Raw genomic sequence first — 18,276 nt, 5'->3', positions numbered from 1 at the left:
GCACTGAGCTGCAGCTGTGGGACACAGCAGAGCAGCTCCACAGCATAGAGTGGCCACCCAGCTCCTTGTGGGTGGCTGAGCAGCTGCCACAACCCCAGCCAGTGTGTGGCACAGGGCTGGCAGAAACCCTGTACTGGGGAAAACATACACAGTCATCACTGCTGCCTGCACCTAATATCCCCTTCCCTCTCCTTTCGTGTGCTCATTCTGAGCTTCCCTCTCCATGCTCATACCATACTTTTCCTTTTGTCTATCACTACACAGGACTTAGGTCTCCTCAGCCCCACAGCAACCCCACTATCCATCACAGCCTTTTTCCTTACTTCCCATGTTCCTTCCCATACACAAACACAAAATACCCCCACACTGTTCCCATATTAACCTCAGGTCCCTGCTTCCCACACTGCTGGCTTGCTGCTTCAGCTCCTCTCCTAATCCTCCCAGGCTCCTCACCCACTGCAATGGCCCTTGCTCCCTACTTTCCAAACTTCCCTCATCTTCTCAGCTTTCCTGTCATTCAGATCCCTTCTGGACATAAGAAGTCTCAGCAGCACAATTCCTGGCACCCCAAGAAGGACCAGCATCTCCAGCTGCCTTCTTGTGCAGTCCCCAGGCCCCAGTGCTGACACGCTCCCTGATGCCAATGGCAGAACACCTTGGAGGAAGAAGTCACACCTTGGCTTGGAACATTGCTCCCAACCAGAGGCTCACATTAAGCTGAAAACACCATCTGACAGGCTGTGTGTTGTGTAGGTCTGATCAAGACCCATCACACGGACCTGCTGCTTGTGCCAGTAAAGGATCACACTGGCAGGTTGTCATTTCTCACAAAAACTGGCATTCTCACAAGCTGTCAGTTGTAGGGGAATGGAAATCCGAGAGTCTCAGACGCTTCTGATGACGTCCTAAAGGACACAGGCTTTCAGTCCATTCTTCCTATTCCTGACATTTTCTCCTTATCCCCATGCTGCCCCACCCTGGCTCTTATTCCTCATCAGTCCTGATTCACTTTTCCTCCTCAGTTTTAGTCACCATGCCTTTTTCACCAACGGGCCGTAATTCCTGCAGTCACTCCGAGCACAGAAGATGTTTGAGCTGTTGCTTTCTTTGCTCAGCACCACAATCTGTGATGAATTCCAGGGCTGTAGAGGGTCAAATTATGTTCAGGAACGCACACATGCTCACCTAACTGACTTCACTTTCACAGAAACTTCTGTGTAAGCAGGTATTGCAAAACCTTACAATTAGGCCCAACTTCAGGAGAGTAGAACAGCAAAAAGTGAAGTCTTGAAACACGCAGAACTTCCCTAAGAAGTTTTGAGCCCGTGCTTTAAAACAAATGGCACTTGAAACTCTCAACAGCATAGCTGTATACTTTCATCAAGGGCCTTGCCAAGCAACATTTCTTTCTATAACTTGATTTTATAAGTGCCAAACTGCTGAAGTTTTCCTAAATTCAGCTGAAGCCAAACAGCCAGTGCAGAAAAAAAAAAAGGTCAGCCTATAGAAATAAATTTTGCAGGGACAACAGTAACACAATGCCTCATAATGGGAAATACTGCACAATTCCAGTATCTGTGTAACAAGTGGAGTATCTATGTAACCTATGGACAAAGTTGACTGCTCTGCTTATAATGACAAATGGTAAAAAAGAAAGACTAATTAAAATAAAGCAAATTTTGCTTAGAGGCACAGGACAACTGAACAAAAAAAACCCCCACCATATTTTCAGGAAAACAACCCTAAAAACTGAAATATTAATGCACTGTTTTCTTGATGGCTTGATGCAAATTAATACACCAATATCTATCAAGCCTGAGATACTGCCCCACTGACAGGGCAGTGCCTGCTGGGCAGGCAGCCTACCAGAAATGCCTAGAAAGATCCAGTGTCTCCTTTCTGGACTAGACTTGGATTGCAATTTCTGTCCTGAGGACAGACTGGTTTGTTTGCAGAAGCCCATTTTTTTCCTAGTTACTAGGTCCCTGTGCTGAGCACAACAATCCATAAATACAAGGTTGAAAAGCAGGACTTTAAAACCCATTTGGATATAATAACGTCTTCACAGCGTTCATTGCTGCTGAGCACTCCAATCTCTGACCCTGAGCTGCTTCAGGATTTGACATTAAGGAATGCAGAATATTGCGGGTTTAAGTGTACTTATTCACCATAGCACATACTTGTTTCAAAAGACTTTGTAGTCCCAGTTATCTTCAAGAATAACTTCCTATAACTGTTTCCATTAGCTCTAGCTATAAAAATCACGCAGCAGACCGCAGAAAAATCACGCAGCAGACCTACAGTAGAGTTCAGTGTGCCGAGCCGCGAGTTAAACACGGCTGGTGATGCAGACGTCTTGTGCAGCACCGCTGCCACCTCCTGGTCAAGCCAAGCGCGGCTGCAGGATACGCCAGGGTCTCATCCAACTGTGGAAGTTTACCTTAAACCCAGGCAACCCCTTCCTGAAAGCCAAGGCTTGCCCAGCTATCCCAGTTACTGGAAACCTCCCCTTCCCAACCAGCTGTCCATTCACTACTATCGCAGATCACGCTATCTGCTACCCTACAGCACCAGCACGGCCAGAAATTCTCCGGTTACACCAGTTCCTCCAGTTGTTCCGCAAGTACAGTGACGTCAACCGGACAGCTTCCCACTAGGAATCACAGCTGAAAGCCTCAATGTTAATGGTAAAAGCCAATTCAGTTGCCTTTTCTTTCTGTTGCTAAATTAGGGAAACAAATTCTGCAGCATTTGTGATGAATTACTGTCTTAAATTGACATGCCTTCATTTGGCAATAAACTACACCAAAGGTCTCTGTATCATGTATGACAAAATGTGAGATAAACATTCCAGTAACATGGTATCAATCACTTTTAATAATTATATTACTGCATTATGACTTTATAGCCTGTAAATAATGTGGCTCAACTCAATGAATACTCTGTAATACTACACTACAATGTATAAACATCTCATAAAAAGTAATGATTTTTGAAGAGATGCAGTTCTGGTGGCTACTCTGCTGCTCCTGGATAAGATGAAAGTACTGGATGCAGTTAGAAACATTCAGATACGACACAAACATACCTGGACTTGTTTTGATCACATAACAAAAAGAACAAAATCTTGACAACAACTGGACATGAATTGTTTTAAATAGTGCCAATGTGCTACTATGAATGTATCCCTCCAAGCACCATCCATTTAATGAACTGTAAAACTTATTTTTTAGAAAGTCTAATCTGTAAGATAGCAGGAAGACATCCTGACTACACTGTTTTCCCTCAATATAGTATAAAAGTTTGACTTGTCTAGTCAAACCTAGAAAAAAACCCCTCTACGTTTGGGTGAAGATAAATCCAGTTTTAAGGATGCAACTAATGAGAATTTTCAGTTTATAAGAGTTAAAGATCAGTGGTTTCAGGATCTGGCTTGTCTTCTTATACATAGCAGCATGAGTTTGCATTACAGCATGAATTTGAATAACACCATGTGTTGAAACAGTGTCCAAAGAGACACTATCCTGAGCTGTAGAAACCAAGAGAATAATTTAAAAAAGTCTTAAAGGCAATTATATCTGCAGCTTTTAGTCAACTGGATGTTGCAATATTTTTTATTTTTTCCGAGTACTTCATACTGTTTTTCTTTCCAATTAGATATATGATGAAGTCAAATCAGCTCCTGGTCTTCCTTTATGAGCTAAACAGATTGAGCATCTCAGCTATTAAGTGAAGAACGTTCTCTCCAACCATCAAATAATGTTGGTGGCTTTTTTTAGAAGTCTCCAGACCCCATGAAAACTCCAGACTCCAGACCCACATATATTGTTTCAATATTAACTATCGCCAAAGCTTTTATTGAAGTAAAATATTGCATTATGCTCCTGTTGGTACAACCACAGAAGTGTTCTCCCTTTTGCTCCAGGTAAGTATCTCCCTTTGGAGATACCTGGACATTACATGCCTCCTCAGTCCCTCTCTGTCACTTCAATCCTGCAGATATAGCCTGGATTTCATGTTCTGAAATGTGAAGTTGAAATTGGCTCTACTAACTCACAGGTAAGCTCACAAAGTCATTAGGATTGCTCTGTATCGATAAATTTGTATGTATTTCTACAGTCGCTGATCTGTCCACAAAGTCTTATCAGAAAATGTTTTCTTACCTATTTCTAGTTTATTATGATATACTAATGAAAATACTAAAAAGATGTTGTTGCTATTTTCATTGTTACACATGATCTCATCAATCAGGCTCTGAACAGTGTTCAGTAATTTCTGTATTTTAATTACCAAATGATATACCAAGATACAGAAGTGTGTTTTATTCCAGGTCAGGATATCCTCTGAGGACACAGTAGATGTATTTCCCCCTTAGTATGTAAACAAACCCAATGAGTCCAAGTGTAGTCACCTTCCTGTGCAGCACTGTGACCATGAGATGGGATGTCTGCAGGAGACACAGATCCTCTTGCTAATAATACTAAGACACTTTCTGGGTACCTGCCTAATTTCTCTGGCTCATGGGCTCACAGACAAGTCGATTACTGGATTTCCACCAGAAATATACTTTTCTTCCTGTGACAGGCTTGAAGAAGCCACTGAGCTTTTCCTCCCCTGTTCTTCCCCCTTTCCTCTCCTGTTGTAGGACCAAATACCGAGACTTTCTCTCTCCTAAACGGTTTTGTATGAAGCTTTGCATGGTTCTAACTATCGTGTAAGCAGACAGAGAATGTTGCTGTGTTTGATACTGACACAAATGAAGATGTGAGCAAGTGAACCCATGGGGTGCAGGCAGGCTCAGGGACCCACGGTCCCCTCCAGCAGCATGTGCTCAGAGAGAACAAATCTAACATGATTCCTCTGTGAGCAAAGAGTCATGGAACAGTTTGGATGGGAACTTTAAAAATCTTCTCATTCCAACTCCCTGCCATGGACAGACACACCTGCCATTAGACCAGGTTGGTCAGAGCCCCGACCAGCCCGGCCTTGGACACTTGAAGAGAACCGTGCCTCGCCCCAGAGAAGTTTCAAGCTGTGCCAGGGGAGGTCTAGGTTGGACATTACGAGGAATTTCTTCACAGAAAGGGTGATTGGGCATTGGAATGGGCTGCCCAGGGAGGCGGTGGAGTCACCGTCCCTGGAGGTGTTTAGGAAAGACTGGACGTGGCACTTGGTGCCAAGGTGGTATTCGGCCACAGACTGGACTCGATAACCTCAGAAGTCTTTTCCAACCCGATTCCGTGATTCCGTGACGCTGCTGCCGTCAGTCCTGCCAGGGCACAGCCGCCTCAGTGCAGCTCTGACCCCGTCCCGCGGAGCCGCAGTGGCGCCATTTGCCTGAGGAGGACCAGGAGCTCCTACCGCTGCCGCCGCCACCGCCCGGTCCTCACAGGGTCTGGCCGGGCGAGTATCCCTGGTGGCTCCATCTCCGATCCCGACCCCCTCCCAGCCCCGCCCCCTCAGGCGCGGCCCCCCCCCCGTCGCGCGGTGGTGGGCGGAGCTGACCTCGCCGCGTGACCCCGCGCGCCGCGTGACGCTCTGGGCGTGGCCGGCGGCCCCACGTGACCTGCGGGGCCGCTCTCGCGAGCGCCGGCGCCGCGCCGGCGCGAGTCCCCGCCCCCCCCCCCGGCCCCGGCGGAAGGAGCCGCAGCGAAGCGGCCGCGGCCCGACGGGACCGGAGCGGCGCCCCCGGCCCGGGAACCCTCGCACCCGCCGAGGTGAGACCGCCGGCTGAGACCGCCCGGCACCCCCAGCGCGGCCCTGCCCGCTCGGAGCGACACTGGGCCCGGCCGGGCCCGGCCTGCGCCTGTCCTGGCCTGCCCGCCGCCGCGGGCCTCCCTAGGCCCGGCTCCCGCTCCCGCCCCGAGCGGCCGCTCCGTCCCGCGAGGGGCCGGAGGGGGCCTGCGTCCCTGCTGCGCACAGGTTTCGATGGCTGAAGCCCTCGGCGTGCGGCAGCCGAGGGGACACGGGCCATGCGCGGGGCTTTGCCGGAGACCCGCATTCGTGTTCCAGGGGCCCGGGGGTTGAGGTTTGGTGAAGCCCCCGCAGCTCACCCGCTGTAACCTTCGCGTGTGCCCCGCACACGCACGTGTTGGAGCTTTGGCTTTATCAGAACTCGCTCAGGAACAGCCGTTTATTTTATTATTTAATATTTTAGTAGCACCTTTTCACGGTGTTTGTTGTTTTCGCCTCGCTCACCGCACACGCCGTGTCTAAAAAGTAGTACGGATATTGTTCTGATGAGGGGTTTTTGTGTGTGTTTGTGTGTTCCTTGCAGATGTCGGAAGACCTTGCCAAGCAGTTGGCCAGCTACAAAGCTCAGCTCCAGCAAGTCGAGGCTGCCTTATCTGGGAATGCCGACAATGAGGATTTGCTGAAACTGAAGAAGGACTTACAGGTGAGAACCGGAGGGTAGGTGAAATTTGAGGGTCTTTAGCAGTTGTTTCATCTTTCCTAAGTATTTGTACTGTTACAAAAATATATACTCGATGGGTTTGTTACTTTCTCTTCCCATAATTTGATACAGTAATGGTAGGTTGATTTGAAAACCCTAAAGCATGGCCTATTTTAAACTTGTCCTTTTGGATGAGTAAAAAAATGTACTCATTTGTACAGCAAACTCTTCTACTAAAAACTTTAGCCAGAGTGGTGAAAGATATGCCAGTGCTGTCTTTATTGTGTCTCGGTTTTAAATTTTTTTTTCCTGAAGCATTTGTCAAAGCCATTATTTTTTGTTGCTTTTGCTAATGCTGAAGGCTGATGGTTGGGCTTCACATGATGCCTTTCTGTTTATTTTTGACTTCTGAAAAAACCTGATCCAGAACCTGCTTACTCGTTAAATGCATTTGCAACGTTAAAAGCTTTGGAGAGTAGTTCTGTATTTCTTGTGCATCTGAGCCTCGATTGTGTAAAGGTTTTTATATTAGGAAGGAAAAGAGTTGTGTTTGTCATTTGCCATGAGACCATAGCATGTTCTTAACAGCTAAAAACCATTTCAGGACCTTGGGGTATTGTTTGGTGACAGGAAGGCCACCAGCCTAATTTCACGTGGTCTTTTAGACGCTTGTGCATATAAAGACACATTGACATATGAAGAATCCTAGCAGTGCTGTTAAAATTCGTCCTGAGAGTGCAAGATGCTGCTTCATTTCTGTTGTGGATTGCTTTAGCCATTAGGTGTAAAAATATATAAAACTACTCAGTGCAAGATCCAGTGACCACTGCTCTGTATGGAAATAAACCAGTAAAAACGGTGCTTCAGCCAAAAACACAAGTAGTGCCTCAAATCAGTGATCTTTAGAAATCCTTTTAAATTGCAAAGGCTTTGTGCTCACAAGGCACTTGATAGATCATCTGAATGTGCTCTGTTGTACACTGTTAAAAGCATGTGTATATTTTTATATTTTTAAAATGCACAGCAAAACCCATATGGGATGATATTTCCGATACCAACACGACCTCGGCTTTGATATGCAGAGATCATTGATGTGAAAGGACAACTTGCAAACTTTTTAATAAAAGCTTTCTGCACAGAATGGGGAAGATCTTTACACTTTCGTCCCCAAAAGGTTTGCTATCCATATGTTCCACCTTGAAAATGACATAATGTTTTGCAGACTTGATATGTGCCAACTAAACAAACAATTGTAAGAATGATTCAGTGCTTCAGTGTCCCAACTAAACAGCTTTTTGTCTGTTTGAAAAGATGGTTACTATGTAATTGAAACTTTTTTTCCGTTACAAATAGTAATGCATCTCGTATACTTAGCTTATTATTGAGTAACAAGATTAAATATTAGAAGAAGTTGTTATAAGTACCTAGGTTTTCACTTTTTGTTTTGTTGAAGTGTTTCTAGGACACTGTCTATGCACCCAAGAACCAAACTTACCTTTTGTATCAAGTAGGGTTGATGGCAGCTGTCTTCTTCTGTAACTGAAGATGAGATCTGTGGGTGTTGTGTGCTGGAGTGTAGAGCTTTCTCTGGCTTTGTAAAGACCAGTTGGTCAGGAAGAATCTTGGCAGACTGTACCTGGTGTTTTCTGTGGGTCAGACCTTCATGTCACGGGGTAGTGGCACCAAGCCAGGTTGTTCAACCCGTTTGGCTGTACTGAGCTGCTGTGGTAGTCCAAGTCCTGCTCAGAAATTTTCTTGGAATGAAATGTCTCCTGGCTTGCAATAAAATTAGTCTGTGTCTTGTGAGCTGAGCATTATGATACGTGGGTATGGGATGAAGATTTTTACCTAAAGTTTGGTATTTTATAGGCTGGTGTGCCAGTGACTTTATTGAATTCAAAGGATCCTTGGTAGACTTGTCTGAAACTATTCATATCCAAGTTCTGCAGTAAGCCATCTCTGAGTGTGGCAAGAATAAGTCAACAGTTTGGTGTTAACTGGTAGTTGCAGTAGCTTTCAGGTGTAGCTTGTGCCTGATGTGATGTATTTGACCTGCTGAGATAGATTCCTGTCTCAAAGCATAGTACCTCTTGGATTTGCAGAATACAGCTGTCATGTTGAGGATAGTTTGGGAATTTGCACCTGGGAAGAAAAATTACTCTAATGCTTTATTTTCTCAAATTGGGTAACTTGGTAATCAAAATCTATTGCTCTTCAGCTTTAGTGTTATGGAAAATTGAGACCACGGTAGTAGAAGTAATGGTGTGATTCTGTGCTCTCAGTTGCTACTGATTGTGCTCACTGGTGCAGTTATGAATTAGCAGCTCCTCTAAAGCAAAGAGCAAAATTTTTGTTAGAAAGTTGTTGGAAATCAGGACATTAACAGCTGCCACAGAAACAAACTGATAGACCATTCATGCTACTTGTATGGTTTATCAGATAAAAATGCATGTAAGTTTGTATTGTATTAACTTGTTTGGGACGTGCTTACAATTCTTTAGGTTCTGAAGGAATGAAAAACAGCTTTACTGCATTTTCCTTAGCTAGTCTTTGTACCGCATAGCTGAACTAAGGTGTGAAACTGAGAGGAAAGTTCAGGCTTTCAGTTTGAGCACCGTTTATTTGTAACCCTCTCTTGATTAAAATATTTATTGTTTGTTAGGAGAGTGGCAATGGTTCATGCTGAGGTACTCAAAGAACTAAAGTTTTCTTATTTGAGGCCTGCAGAGTTTCTTTGCATTACACTTGAAGTTTAAATGGCCTTTTAGATGCCGGCTCCTTTGACTTTTAACAGTAGTGAGAGAGGTCGTGATTACTTGCTCCTGAATGTAATATTGGCAGGAAGTTGGGAGGGGCTTTTGAATGCTCCCGCCTTGAATGAGTAATTTGAATGCTTTCTCTGAATGAGAGGCTTTACAGTGTGGCAGTCTTGGAAGGTGCTCTGCCACCCTGGCTCCTGGTGCTGCAGTTCAGCCAAGGAAAGAAATGCTATAAAAATAATAGGCTACCTTTTGAAAATTTGAGGAGGGCCTAGGCAGCTTTACTGCAATACAGTGAGGGCCGTAATCTTTTTATCTACACTTGCAATGAATGATTTTAATTAAACTATTAATAAACAAAACTAGTCCACTTTACATAAGCTATGAATTTAGTACAGTAATGTAAAAAAATCCCAATCCTAAACCAGTAAGCTTGGGGTAAAAATAAGTGTGGTAAAAGGAGTTGGAAAAATTATTCTTTGTGGGGTTTTTTTTGTCTTTTCTAGGAAGTCATAGAGTTAACCAAAGATCTCCTTTCAACCCAACCTTCGGAAACTCTTGCAAGTTCTGACAGTTCTGCTTCTGCCCTGCCCAGCCACTCATGGAAGGTTGGGGACAGGTGTATGGCCATATGGAGTGAGGATGGACAGTAAGTGTAGAAACTTCTCTAACAGTTACATGAAATAGTTCAATGGTAAGAGATTTTCATTCAGTTTGAACTGACCTAGGGTGACTAAAAGCAAAAAGAAAGAAATAAATATGGCATTAGATAGATATTCTTCTACTGTCTTTATTAAAGGTCAGTGTTTTAGATAGATAGCAAAGAGATGTGGTGAATGCATCTAGAAATGCTCTGTTTGTCACTAACCTTATAAAAGTAGGGTAGCTTTGGTAAATTACCATTTGCTAATGTAATAAATGACAAATTTAATGAATTTATCTGTCAGGGCAATCTTTTGTAAATGTTTCGGGATATATAGTTCATAATTGATCATTGCATTCACGTGTATGTCACTGATGGCTATGAAGAAAAATCCTTGCTATATCTCAGTTTGTGCCTCTAACTGGAAATGAATTTTTAATTGTAAATGCTGGGTTTGATTATGAAATTACTAGCTATCTAATGTAACTGTAGCATTAATCAACCTTTTGGATTTGGTCTCCCATTATATTAGCCTGTGAAGTTCTGGGAACCCAAGCAGACCATTCTGACTCCATTATTTTTGAAATAAACAGTCTGAAATTACTTTCCATACTGCAAAATGTGTAACTGTTGCAGCTTTTTTTAAATTACTATTTATGCAGGAGCAACATTCCAATCATTACCACTTAGAGAGAAGCTCTATTGTTCAGCAAATGTGGTTCTATTAACAATGTAGTAACCACATAGACATTTTGGTATAGCTGTTGAAATCTTTGGTAGGAAACTAACCTAAAAGTGAACAGTTCTTCTGTCACAGATTATTGAGTAAAATGCTTTTGTGTTAGGACTTAAAAATTGAATTTTGTAGTCTTAGGTCACCATTGGGTTATTCTTCTTGCTCTCATCACCAGGTTAGACAATCAGAGGTTGGGGAAGAATGTGCCAGTGTCCACTGAAGTGAATCTTATTGGACTTAATTGTATTGCCTTTTTAAAAAAGTGCTGCTTCTGTTGCAACATTTCTTAAGGGAGCAGTGTTTCATGAAGAGCTAACCAGACTTTGGGTTTTCATGTATTTTCACCTGGCTCAACTCAAGACGTTGTCCCACTGAAAACGTCCAAGAAATTAGTAAATGTTAATTGGAATCATGTTTATGAAATATTTCATTTTATTCCTCTGTTTGCTCTTGATGCATCCTTTTTCCTCTAAATTTAGACATATATTTTTGGAAACATCACTTTTTTTCATCTTTTCCCATTTTGAGGTCAAGTTTGAGCAAAATCTTTCATACACAAATATGAAATGGACTAATTTCTGTAAAAATTTCAGAATTGCTATTTTAAATCAATAAGAAAAAGTTTGGGGTTTGAAGTGTTGAATGTTTTGAAAGCTTCAGTTTTTCTTAATTCTTTTTCATATGGAGAAAAATGGAACCAAAGCTTTGCACTTGTGAGCTGACATTTTCTAAAACTCCTCAGTGAATTCCATGAAAACTGTGTTCTGTGAATGAATGCACTTTTTTTTTTTTTTTCCTATCCCATGACCTGCCAGAACTAAAACCAAGTCAGGATATCTGATTAGATTGGCCCCAGCATTAATCATTGGTCTTGATAAGAGTGAGGCCATTGCTCCTTAAAGCTAAAGGTCAAATACAGCAGATTCCAGTCTTTGCTCTTCTGCCCCTTTGTCCTTAAGGAAACAACTCTTGGTTTGATTTGTGTAGTGTCCCTGAAAATCAAGGCTGATATCTGCAAGTTTTTCAGTTTAGGGGCATTAGCTGGCTGACAGTGTAGGTGTTGAAGGGCTGAGTATTAAAGCTTTACTCACATGCTTACAGCCATGATATCTTTACAGGTGTTATGAAGCTGAGATTGAAGAAATAGATGAGGAGAATGGAACAGCTGCAGTCACATTTGCTGGATATGGCAATGCTGAAGTTACACCTCTGTTCAACCTCAAGCCTGTGGAAGAGGGAAGAAAAGCAAAAGAGGACAGTGGCAACAAACCCATGTCCAAGTAAGTAATACACAAATAGAAGTCTGAATGTTGCTTTTTGCGTCATTTTTGTTGGGTTTTGGGTATTTTTCCTTCTCAGCTATAAAAATTGGTTAATGAAATAGAAGTGTGTTTTTTTTCTTTTTTAATTTACATCTCTTGAATACCTTTTGCTTGAAAAAGGAGCTTAAATCAATCTAGAATATAATGTTTGGTAGGTTAATGTGGCTGGTATCAGGTGTTATCTGTCCTGGCAAGATAACATGACAGACTTTGTTTGTACTCAGATAATGATATCTGAAGTTACCAGGTATGTGAGTTGTAGATTTAAAAAAAAAAAAGTTAGTACTTTTTAATTGAAAATGGAGAATTTCAGCCCAGATCCAGTGCAGGCTGTTCCCAGAACTATGGTTTGACTAACAAATAAGCTTAGCAGTAGGAAGGACTTCTGCCCCATCCCTGTGTTAGGATAGCTGTGTTCTCCCCATCACTGGGGATGTTACTTGGTATCCTGCTGTGTTTTACACAGAAAGGTAATTTTAAGGGCTGAAAACATTTTTTAGTATTTTTATGTTGGACAAGAAAAGATGGTACGATTTCAGAGTTTGTTATAGCCAATGATCCCTTCCCTAAATGGTTGTTCAGAGGGACACTGCATTGTGGCACAGACTGACTCCTTAAACTTCCTTATCTTCACCGAAGTAACCTAATCTTTGTTCTTTCCCTTCCATCCCCATCCAATACTTAGTAGCAGGGGAGTCTTGCAGATCTCCAGAAAATTTTGGGCTTTCCACTCCAGTGGGCTATTTAATTTTTCCAAACCCAAAATTCTTCTGAAATGAAGGAGTGCTGACAGGTCCCTTTTCAGTTTCAGAAATCAATTGCACCCGATCCTATTGGCTGCTGCATTTGACATGGGCTTTATCAGGTGGTGGTGGTGGTTCTTATGCCAAATATATAAATAAGCAAAGTAATGCTTATCCATGGGAAGATTTGGTTTGGGTTTTTGGTTTGTTGTTTGGTTTTTTTTTTTCTTCCAGAAGTGGAGAATATTTACAACCTTTGTTTTATGTAATTTACTTCTGAAAAACTATTGTGTATGTCTATTTTACAGGGGGTTTAGTTTATTACAGGAAAAGGAACACACTTGAAATGTGGGTTTGCTTTTTTTTTTTCCTTTTCTCCAGAAAAGAGATGATAGCCCAGCAACGAGAGTATAAAAAGAAGAAAGCTTTGAAAAAAGCTCAGAGAATTAAAGAACTTGAACAGGAACGGGAGGACCAGAAAGTCAAGTGGCAACAGTTTAACAACAGAGCCTATTCTAAAAACAAAAAAGGCCAGGTTGGTTTGCTTTGTCAGTATGTGAATAAAAACAGGGCTTAGACTTCTGTGCAGTACTTTGGGAGAAAGGAGGAAATGGTTTATAAAGGGATGTAAAGTGGAGTTTGTCTTTGGGATTCTGAGGTGTGCAGTTTGGTATTCTGTACACTTAAAAGGCCTGGCTTTTTACTGGATGATTTTGGAGGAGTGCTGTGCCTAAGAGACTGAGCTTGCACTTAACTGGGAGAGCTGGGCTCACTGTCAGCTGCCAGGTGGTGTTTGTTGGAGCTTAGAACCTGAGGGCCCCCCTTCACCTCCAAGCCTGGCTTCTTGCTCTGTTTGACCCAGCAGACACAGTGCTAAGGAACTGCCCTGGTACAGCAGGTGCAGAAAAGGCAGTGAGGACGTTTTCAGGTCTTTTTCTGTTTCTCTCTTGGTTTGACCAAGAGCTACCAGACACAGTGGTAAAACTTCAGTCTTCTTTATGAACCATTATTAGAAATCACCCTATGAGACGTCAGTTTTATTCATTTTATTTATTGGCCCAAGGTCCTGAGTACTGCAATCACATCCAGTACTTAGGTGCCAGGAGATTCCCAGCTCTGTTGCCTCACGTGCTGGTGTGTCAGGGATGAGCCAGCCTTTAGAAACTGTGCCTGTCTGTAGGGGAGGAACTTGAGAATGTAGAAGCACTTCCAGTGGTAATGATTGCCTGTTTCTTGTAAAATCCACCTAGTTGTTATTCAAAAATGGTGTTTTTTGTTTTATTTGCAGGTAAAGAGGAGTATTTTTGCTTCCCCTGAGAGCGTAACTGGCAAAGTTGGAGTTGGAACATGTGGAATTGCAGACAAACCCATGACACAGTATCAAGATACCTCTAAATATAATGTCAGGCATTTGATGCCTCAGTAACAGGTGAAAAAGGTGGAACTTCATCTCTGCAGGGCTTTACACTTATCTTTTTATCATTATATTTTTCTAAAAGTAAATTATTTGTTGGCACATAGTGAGTAGTCATTTCTGTCACCATCACTTTGGCTTCAGCTTATGAGCCTTAAATCTCCAGCTATTGATTTGACCCCCCCAACCATTAAACCTTTTGTAGCAGGTAAACACTTTCATTAACTGCTCTTGCCTGTTACTCTCAAAGCAGTATTTGTCTGCAGCTTTGATCTCTGGAATCTTTCATTCATACCAGTAGTGAAGGATTTTTTTTTTCCCCTTTAAGAAAAGTGGTGGTATAACAATGGCACCTTAACAGCCTCCCTGGTCTCTGTAGTCATGGTGCTGTCTGTGACATGCTCAGCATTACAGAGCTGCTGCAGCTCTGGGAGAGAGCTTGTATGTCACATGGAATTGCTAAGGAAGTTCAAATACCTCCCTTACAAATCCACTGAAGATTGATTTGTACCGCTGTAAATGAGGGCAGAACAGGGCTCATAGGATCTTTATTACTAATGATGACTTACGTGCTAGAAACAATTTAATTTAATTCCAGTCTGAATTTCCTGTGCTTGCAGTAAAGCAGAGGAGATGCTGTTTCTTGTTGGTTGGGGTTTTCTTTGTTAATTTTTTAAATACTCATCAAATTTTAATAGGAAGTTAGTGAAATGTAACCAGAAAACCATAGGACAAGGAACTGTACTTAAGAATCCTCCCCCTCTCCAAGGATCGGAGTTGGAGAGTGGAACCAGCTGTGCTTGGAAAGGAGCTGTCCTCTCCCCTCCTGTAGATCTTGTAGGTTTGATGGTACAGTCACAGAGCTGGGATGTAACAGTGACAGCCTGTGCCTGGGCCTCTTCTGTGCAGTCGAGGAGACCTGTGGCACAGCAGATAGGAATGCCTAGATCCCACTTAATTAGTTGTGAGTGAGTAAAGGTTAGTCTGGAGTTTCTGTCCTTAAATAACTGACTGGCCCTAGTGTCCATTGTAACTTCAGCTGTATTACAGTGCTGCTGAGCCCCTTCAATCTTATCCAGGAATCCACGTGTAAAAGCTCTTTTCTTGTATTCCCTCTGTGATTTGCTTTCCTCTGTTACTTGTCTTGCACTTACGGTAGTGGTGCCACCTCTGAACCCGTAATGTGTTTAAAGAACTTAATGGGTAGCCCTGTATACAATGTAGATATTATTTTTGTAAAATCTAGGGCTGAGTTAATGGACAAGAGTACATCAGCTATTTCCCCCATTAAATACAAGGTGTGTCTTGTCCATTGATTCGGACCATTATTTCCCTGTATATTATGTTAATGTAGCTCATTTTGTAATTTGTTAACTAGATCAGGTCACGTCAGCAATTGTTGATGCACTGATTGGTGGAAATGTCCATCAGTTACCTGAGTCACAACTCAAGCTAAACTCTACAACTGGTAGTTTAGAATCCATACATAGAAAAAGGCTCTCCCTATAATGGGAGAGGGTGATTTTTATGAATACAAAGTGTGTTAATTTCAGTTTTGTATGTTTAACTTTTATTAAATAAAGTGTTTAAAATCTGCTGGATATATTTGATGTAGTGGAAGTATACATGGGGGGGATGATGACAACAAATCATCAGGACGGGGTAGAATCTGCTGGACAGAACGTAATACTCAGAAGTGGGTCACAAGTACTGCACACTCACTGCAAGATTAAGCAGATATTGCTTAATTCCTCATCTTCACTGGTAGCAGGGGGGTTAAATTTTCTTTTGCATAGAAAACCTCTGAAGAGTGAAATAACCTTACTTCTGCTTTTTATAAATGGAGTTTGTGCTGCAGCTACAGAGGCATGTCCCAGCAGTGGCATTAAATAGGTGACAGTTGTGCCACACTGACAGCTCACTGTTGAGGAAGGTCACCTGTTGTCTTTCACAGATAGCTGTGATACAGCATCCCTTTCACTTGTCCAACAGGAGCATCTTGGAGTTAGAACTGAAACATGCCAAAGTAGGCAGAACTGGAGCTTTCAGGAAGCAATCTTGAGCCTTAACTCCACCTGTTCTTTTAATAGAAAGTAGTCTTTGGAAAAACAGGCTTAATCCATACCTGACATGTACTACATCTGCTTATCTTCTAATGTAATAGATACAATAAATAGACCATCCCAGGACTATTTATTTCCTCACTAGTCCTGAAGAGAAATACAGTGAGTCAACAGAATGCAATAGGTGTGTGAACCTCCCTTATGGTAAGGAAGAGTCCAGCCTTAGTTAGGACTAGCTGCTCTCATGGACTTGGTTTTAACTGCACCTTTCAAAAAATTTAGTGCAACTTATACCTTTACTTTACTTTGAGTAACTGTCACCTCTCTTACAAACTGCTTTGCCTCCTGAACTTTGCTGTAACCCTTCTGTTGGGCACTGCAAAGAAGTGCTGAAAGAAAGGTTTTGATACTTTTTACTGGACCACCTTACCTGGAATAAGGGACACAGGGAGACCACCACTGTGGCTGCTGTGGTCTAGATGAAGAGAGAACAGCTTGAAAACAACTTGTACAAACAAAAAAGCCCCACCAAAACTGCTGTATTGGTCACACAGCCGTTCCTTATACCACTTCAGTTTTTTTGATGCTCTTGCCTCATCTGTAGGATGGGGCCAGCTTGTGTGAAGTCTGGCTTTGGAACAGTTTTAGTAAAGTGGCTCGAGAAATTCATGTAGAAAAAATTAAATTAAGCAATGCTGGTAATTGCCAAAACACAGAGCTGCTTATATTACGAATGCTGAAGTGACCCAGAATGTGTGGCTTCTAGTGTTTTGGTTGACTGGGGTTTTTTTACAATTTATTTCCCAGTTTTATTAAATGGTCTACTCAGTAAGAAGCCTGACTTTTCAGAACTCATGCTCTTCGTTGATTTCTGGGCCTCTGCACATGAAGTACCTACCCCAGTGCCAGCAAATCCTACTGCAAGCAGACAGTACTTGGAAACACTGAAATGACAGAGGGAAAGCGAGTATAAAGAGTGCAAAACCCTAAGCTTTTCCATGTCCATAGACATGGAAAAGATCCTTGTCAGAGAACACAGATCGTGCCTTTCAGATAAGGGTACTGTGCAAAATGACAATCTGGGCTACATGTTTCCTCTTTAAGTTCCTACAGGAAGTGGTTTAACTACTACACCCTCAATCCTGTGCAAATTGAAACCAGGAAATGAAACCAGTATAAACCTGATTCACTAATCTGGGATGGCTCCAGTCAGTTTTGGTATTTAGAAGTCTTAAGAATAGCAACTTGAAATTCTCGTGGTCATGGCAATCCACTTATCTTTTGCCTTCCCTGACACCAGTGAGCATTGTGTCACTTATTTATGTGGATGCTTGGTCTCGGAGGTTTGTAAATTCAGAAGAGCACTTTAATTGAGAACACTGCAATTCAGTACTGGAGATGTTCACAAGGCGAAACCAATACAGACTTCTCTGCTTCCCCTTGACTTTCCACTCGCCTGCATCAGCTCTGGGGCAGGGTCTTGGGAAACCACCATCATAACCACTGCATTGCAACAGTTACACGATGTGTGAGGTTATAGAAGGCATTCCTGGGCCAGGCCCAGGAGAAGGATCACTGCCTGGCAGCTGGTGCTGCTCTTTGCACTGCAATTTGTCTAATCTTTATCTGTGCTCTGAAAAGCTTCACTTAGACGGCAGAATAAGGAGGGACATTTACATCGGGATGATGGTGAACATCTGAGCCAGCACCTGTTAATGTGCAACCTGAGTCAGCAACTTTCAAAGTTCTGGTCTTGAGCTGAACGCTCTGCTACACAAAAGCACTCACATTGTTTCCTTTTGGAAAGCAATTACCTTTCTACCCGAACTCACCTCGCAGTGATTGCCACAGTCGGTGCTGACTGAAAGTGTCTTGGTCTCAGACTGAAAGGTGATGTTCCTTCCCCAAGAGACATTCTCCATGAGGAATATGAGCAATGCTTCATTTTACACCTTACCTGTCTGACTGACCTGCTGAACCTGGTATTTCCTGGGCCTTGAATGCTATTTTGTACAGTTGTCCACCAGTCCGGGATAGGAAAGAGCTTTTGTATTTCCCCATCAAGCCTTCTAGGAGATCCAAACCAATTAATTGAGATGTGTTTTTGAAAGGGGATTAAATGGAAAGAATTTCCTGCCCTTAGCTGAACTGAGCACTAGCAAGTGTACTGGCAGTCCAAGACTAGTATGACATTCTGACCAG

General features: G+C 42.6%; 1 protein-coding gene across 1 annotated transcript; it reads left to right on the top strand.

Annotated features, from left to right (window-relative positions):
* Positions 1–6,104: 6,104 nt before the first annotated feature.
* Positions 6,105–15,612, top strand: SMNDC1 (survival motor neuron domain containing 1). Its single transcript, XM_018069303.1, has 5 exons — positions 6,105–6,397; positions 9,660–9,802; positions 11,651–11,812; positions 12,979–13,132; positions 13,886–15,612. Exons 1-5 carry the CDS (start codon positions 6,278–6,280, stop codon positions 14,021–14,023), a joined length of 717 nt encoding a protein of 238 aa, XP_017924792.1. The 5' UTR covers positions 6,105–6,277; the 3' UTR covers positions 14,024–15,612.
* Positions 15,613–18,276: the final 2,664 nt, after the last annotated feature.

The sequence above is a fragment of the Manacus vitellinus genome, unplaced genomic scaffold (assembly GCF_001715985.3).
Source record: "Manacus vitellinus isolate BGI_N305 unplaced genomic scaffold, ASM171598v3 scaffold_15_pilon, whole genome shotgun sequence".
Classification (NCBI taxonomy): domain Eukaryota; kingdom Metazoa; phylum Chordata; class Aves; order Passeriformes; family Pipridae; genus Manacus; species Manacus vitellinus.
Note: the sequence above shows the minus strand (reverse complement) of the source record. Positions and strands in the feature narration are given on the sequence as shown.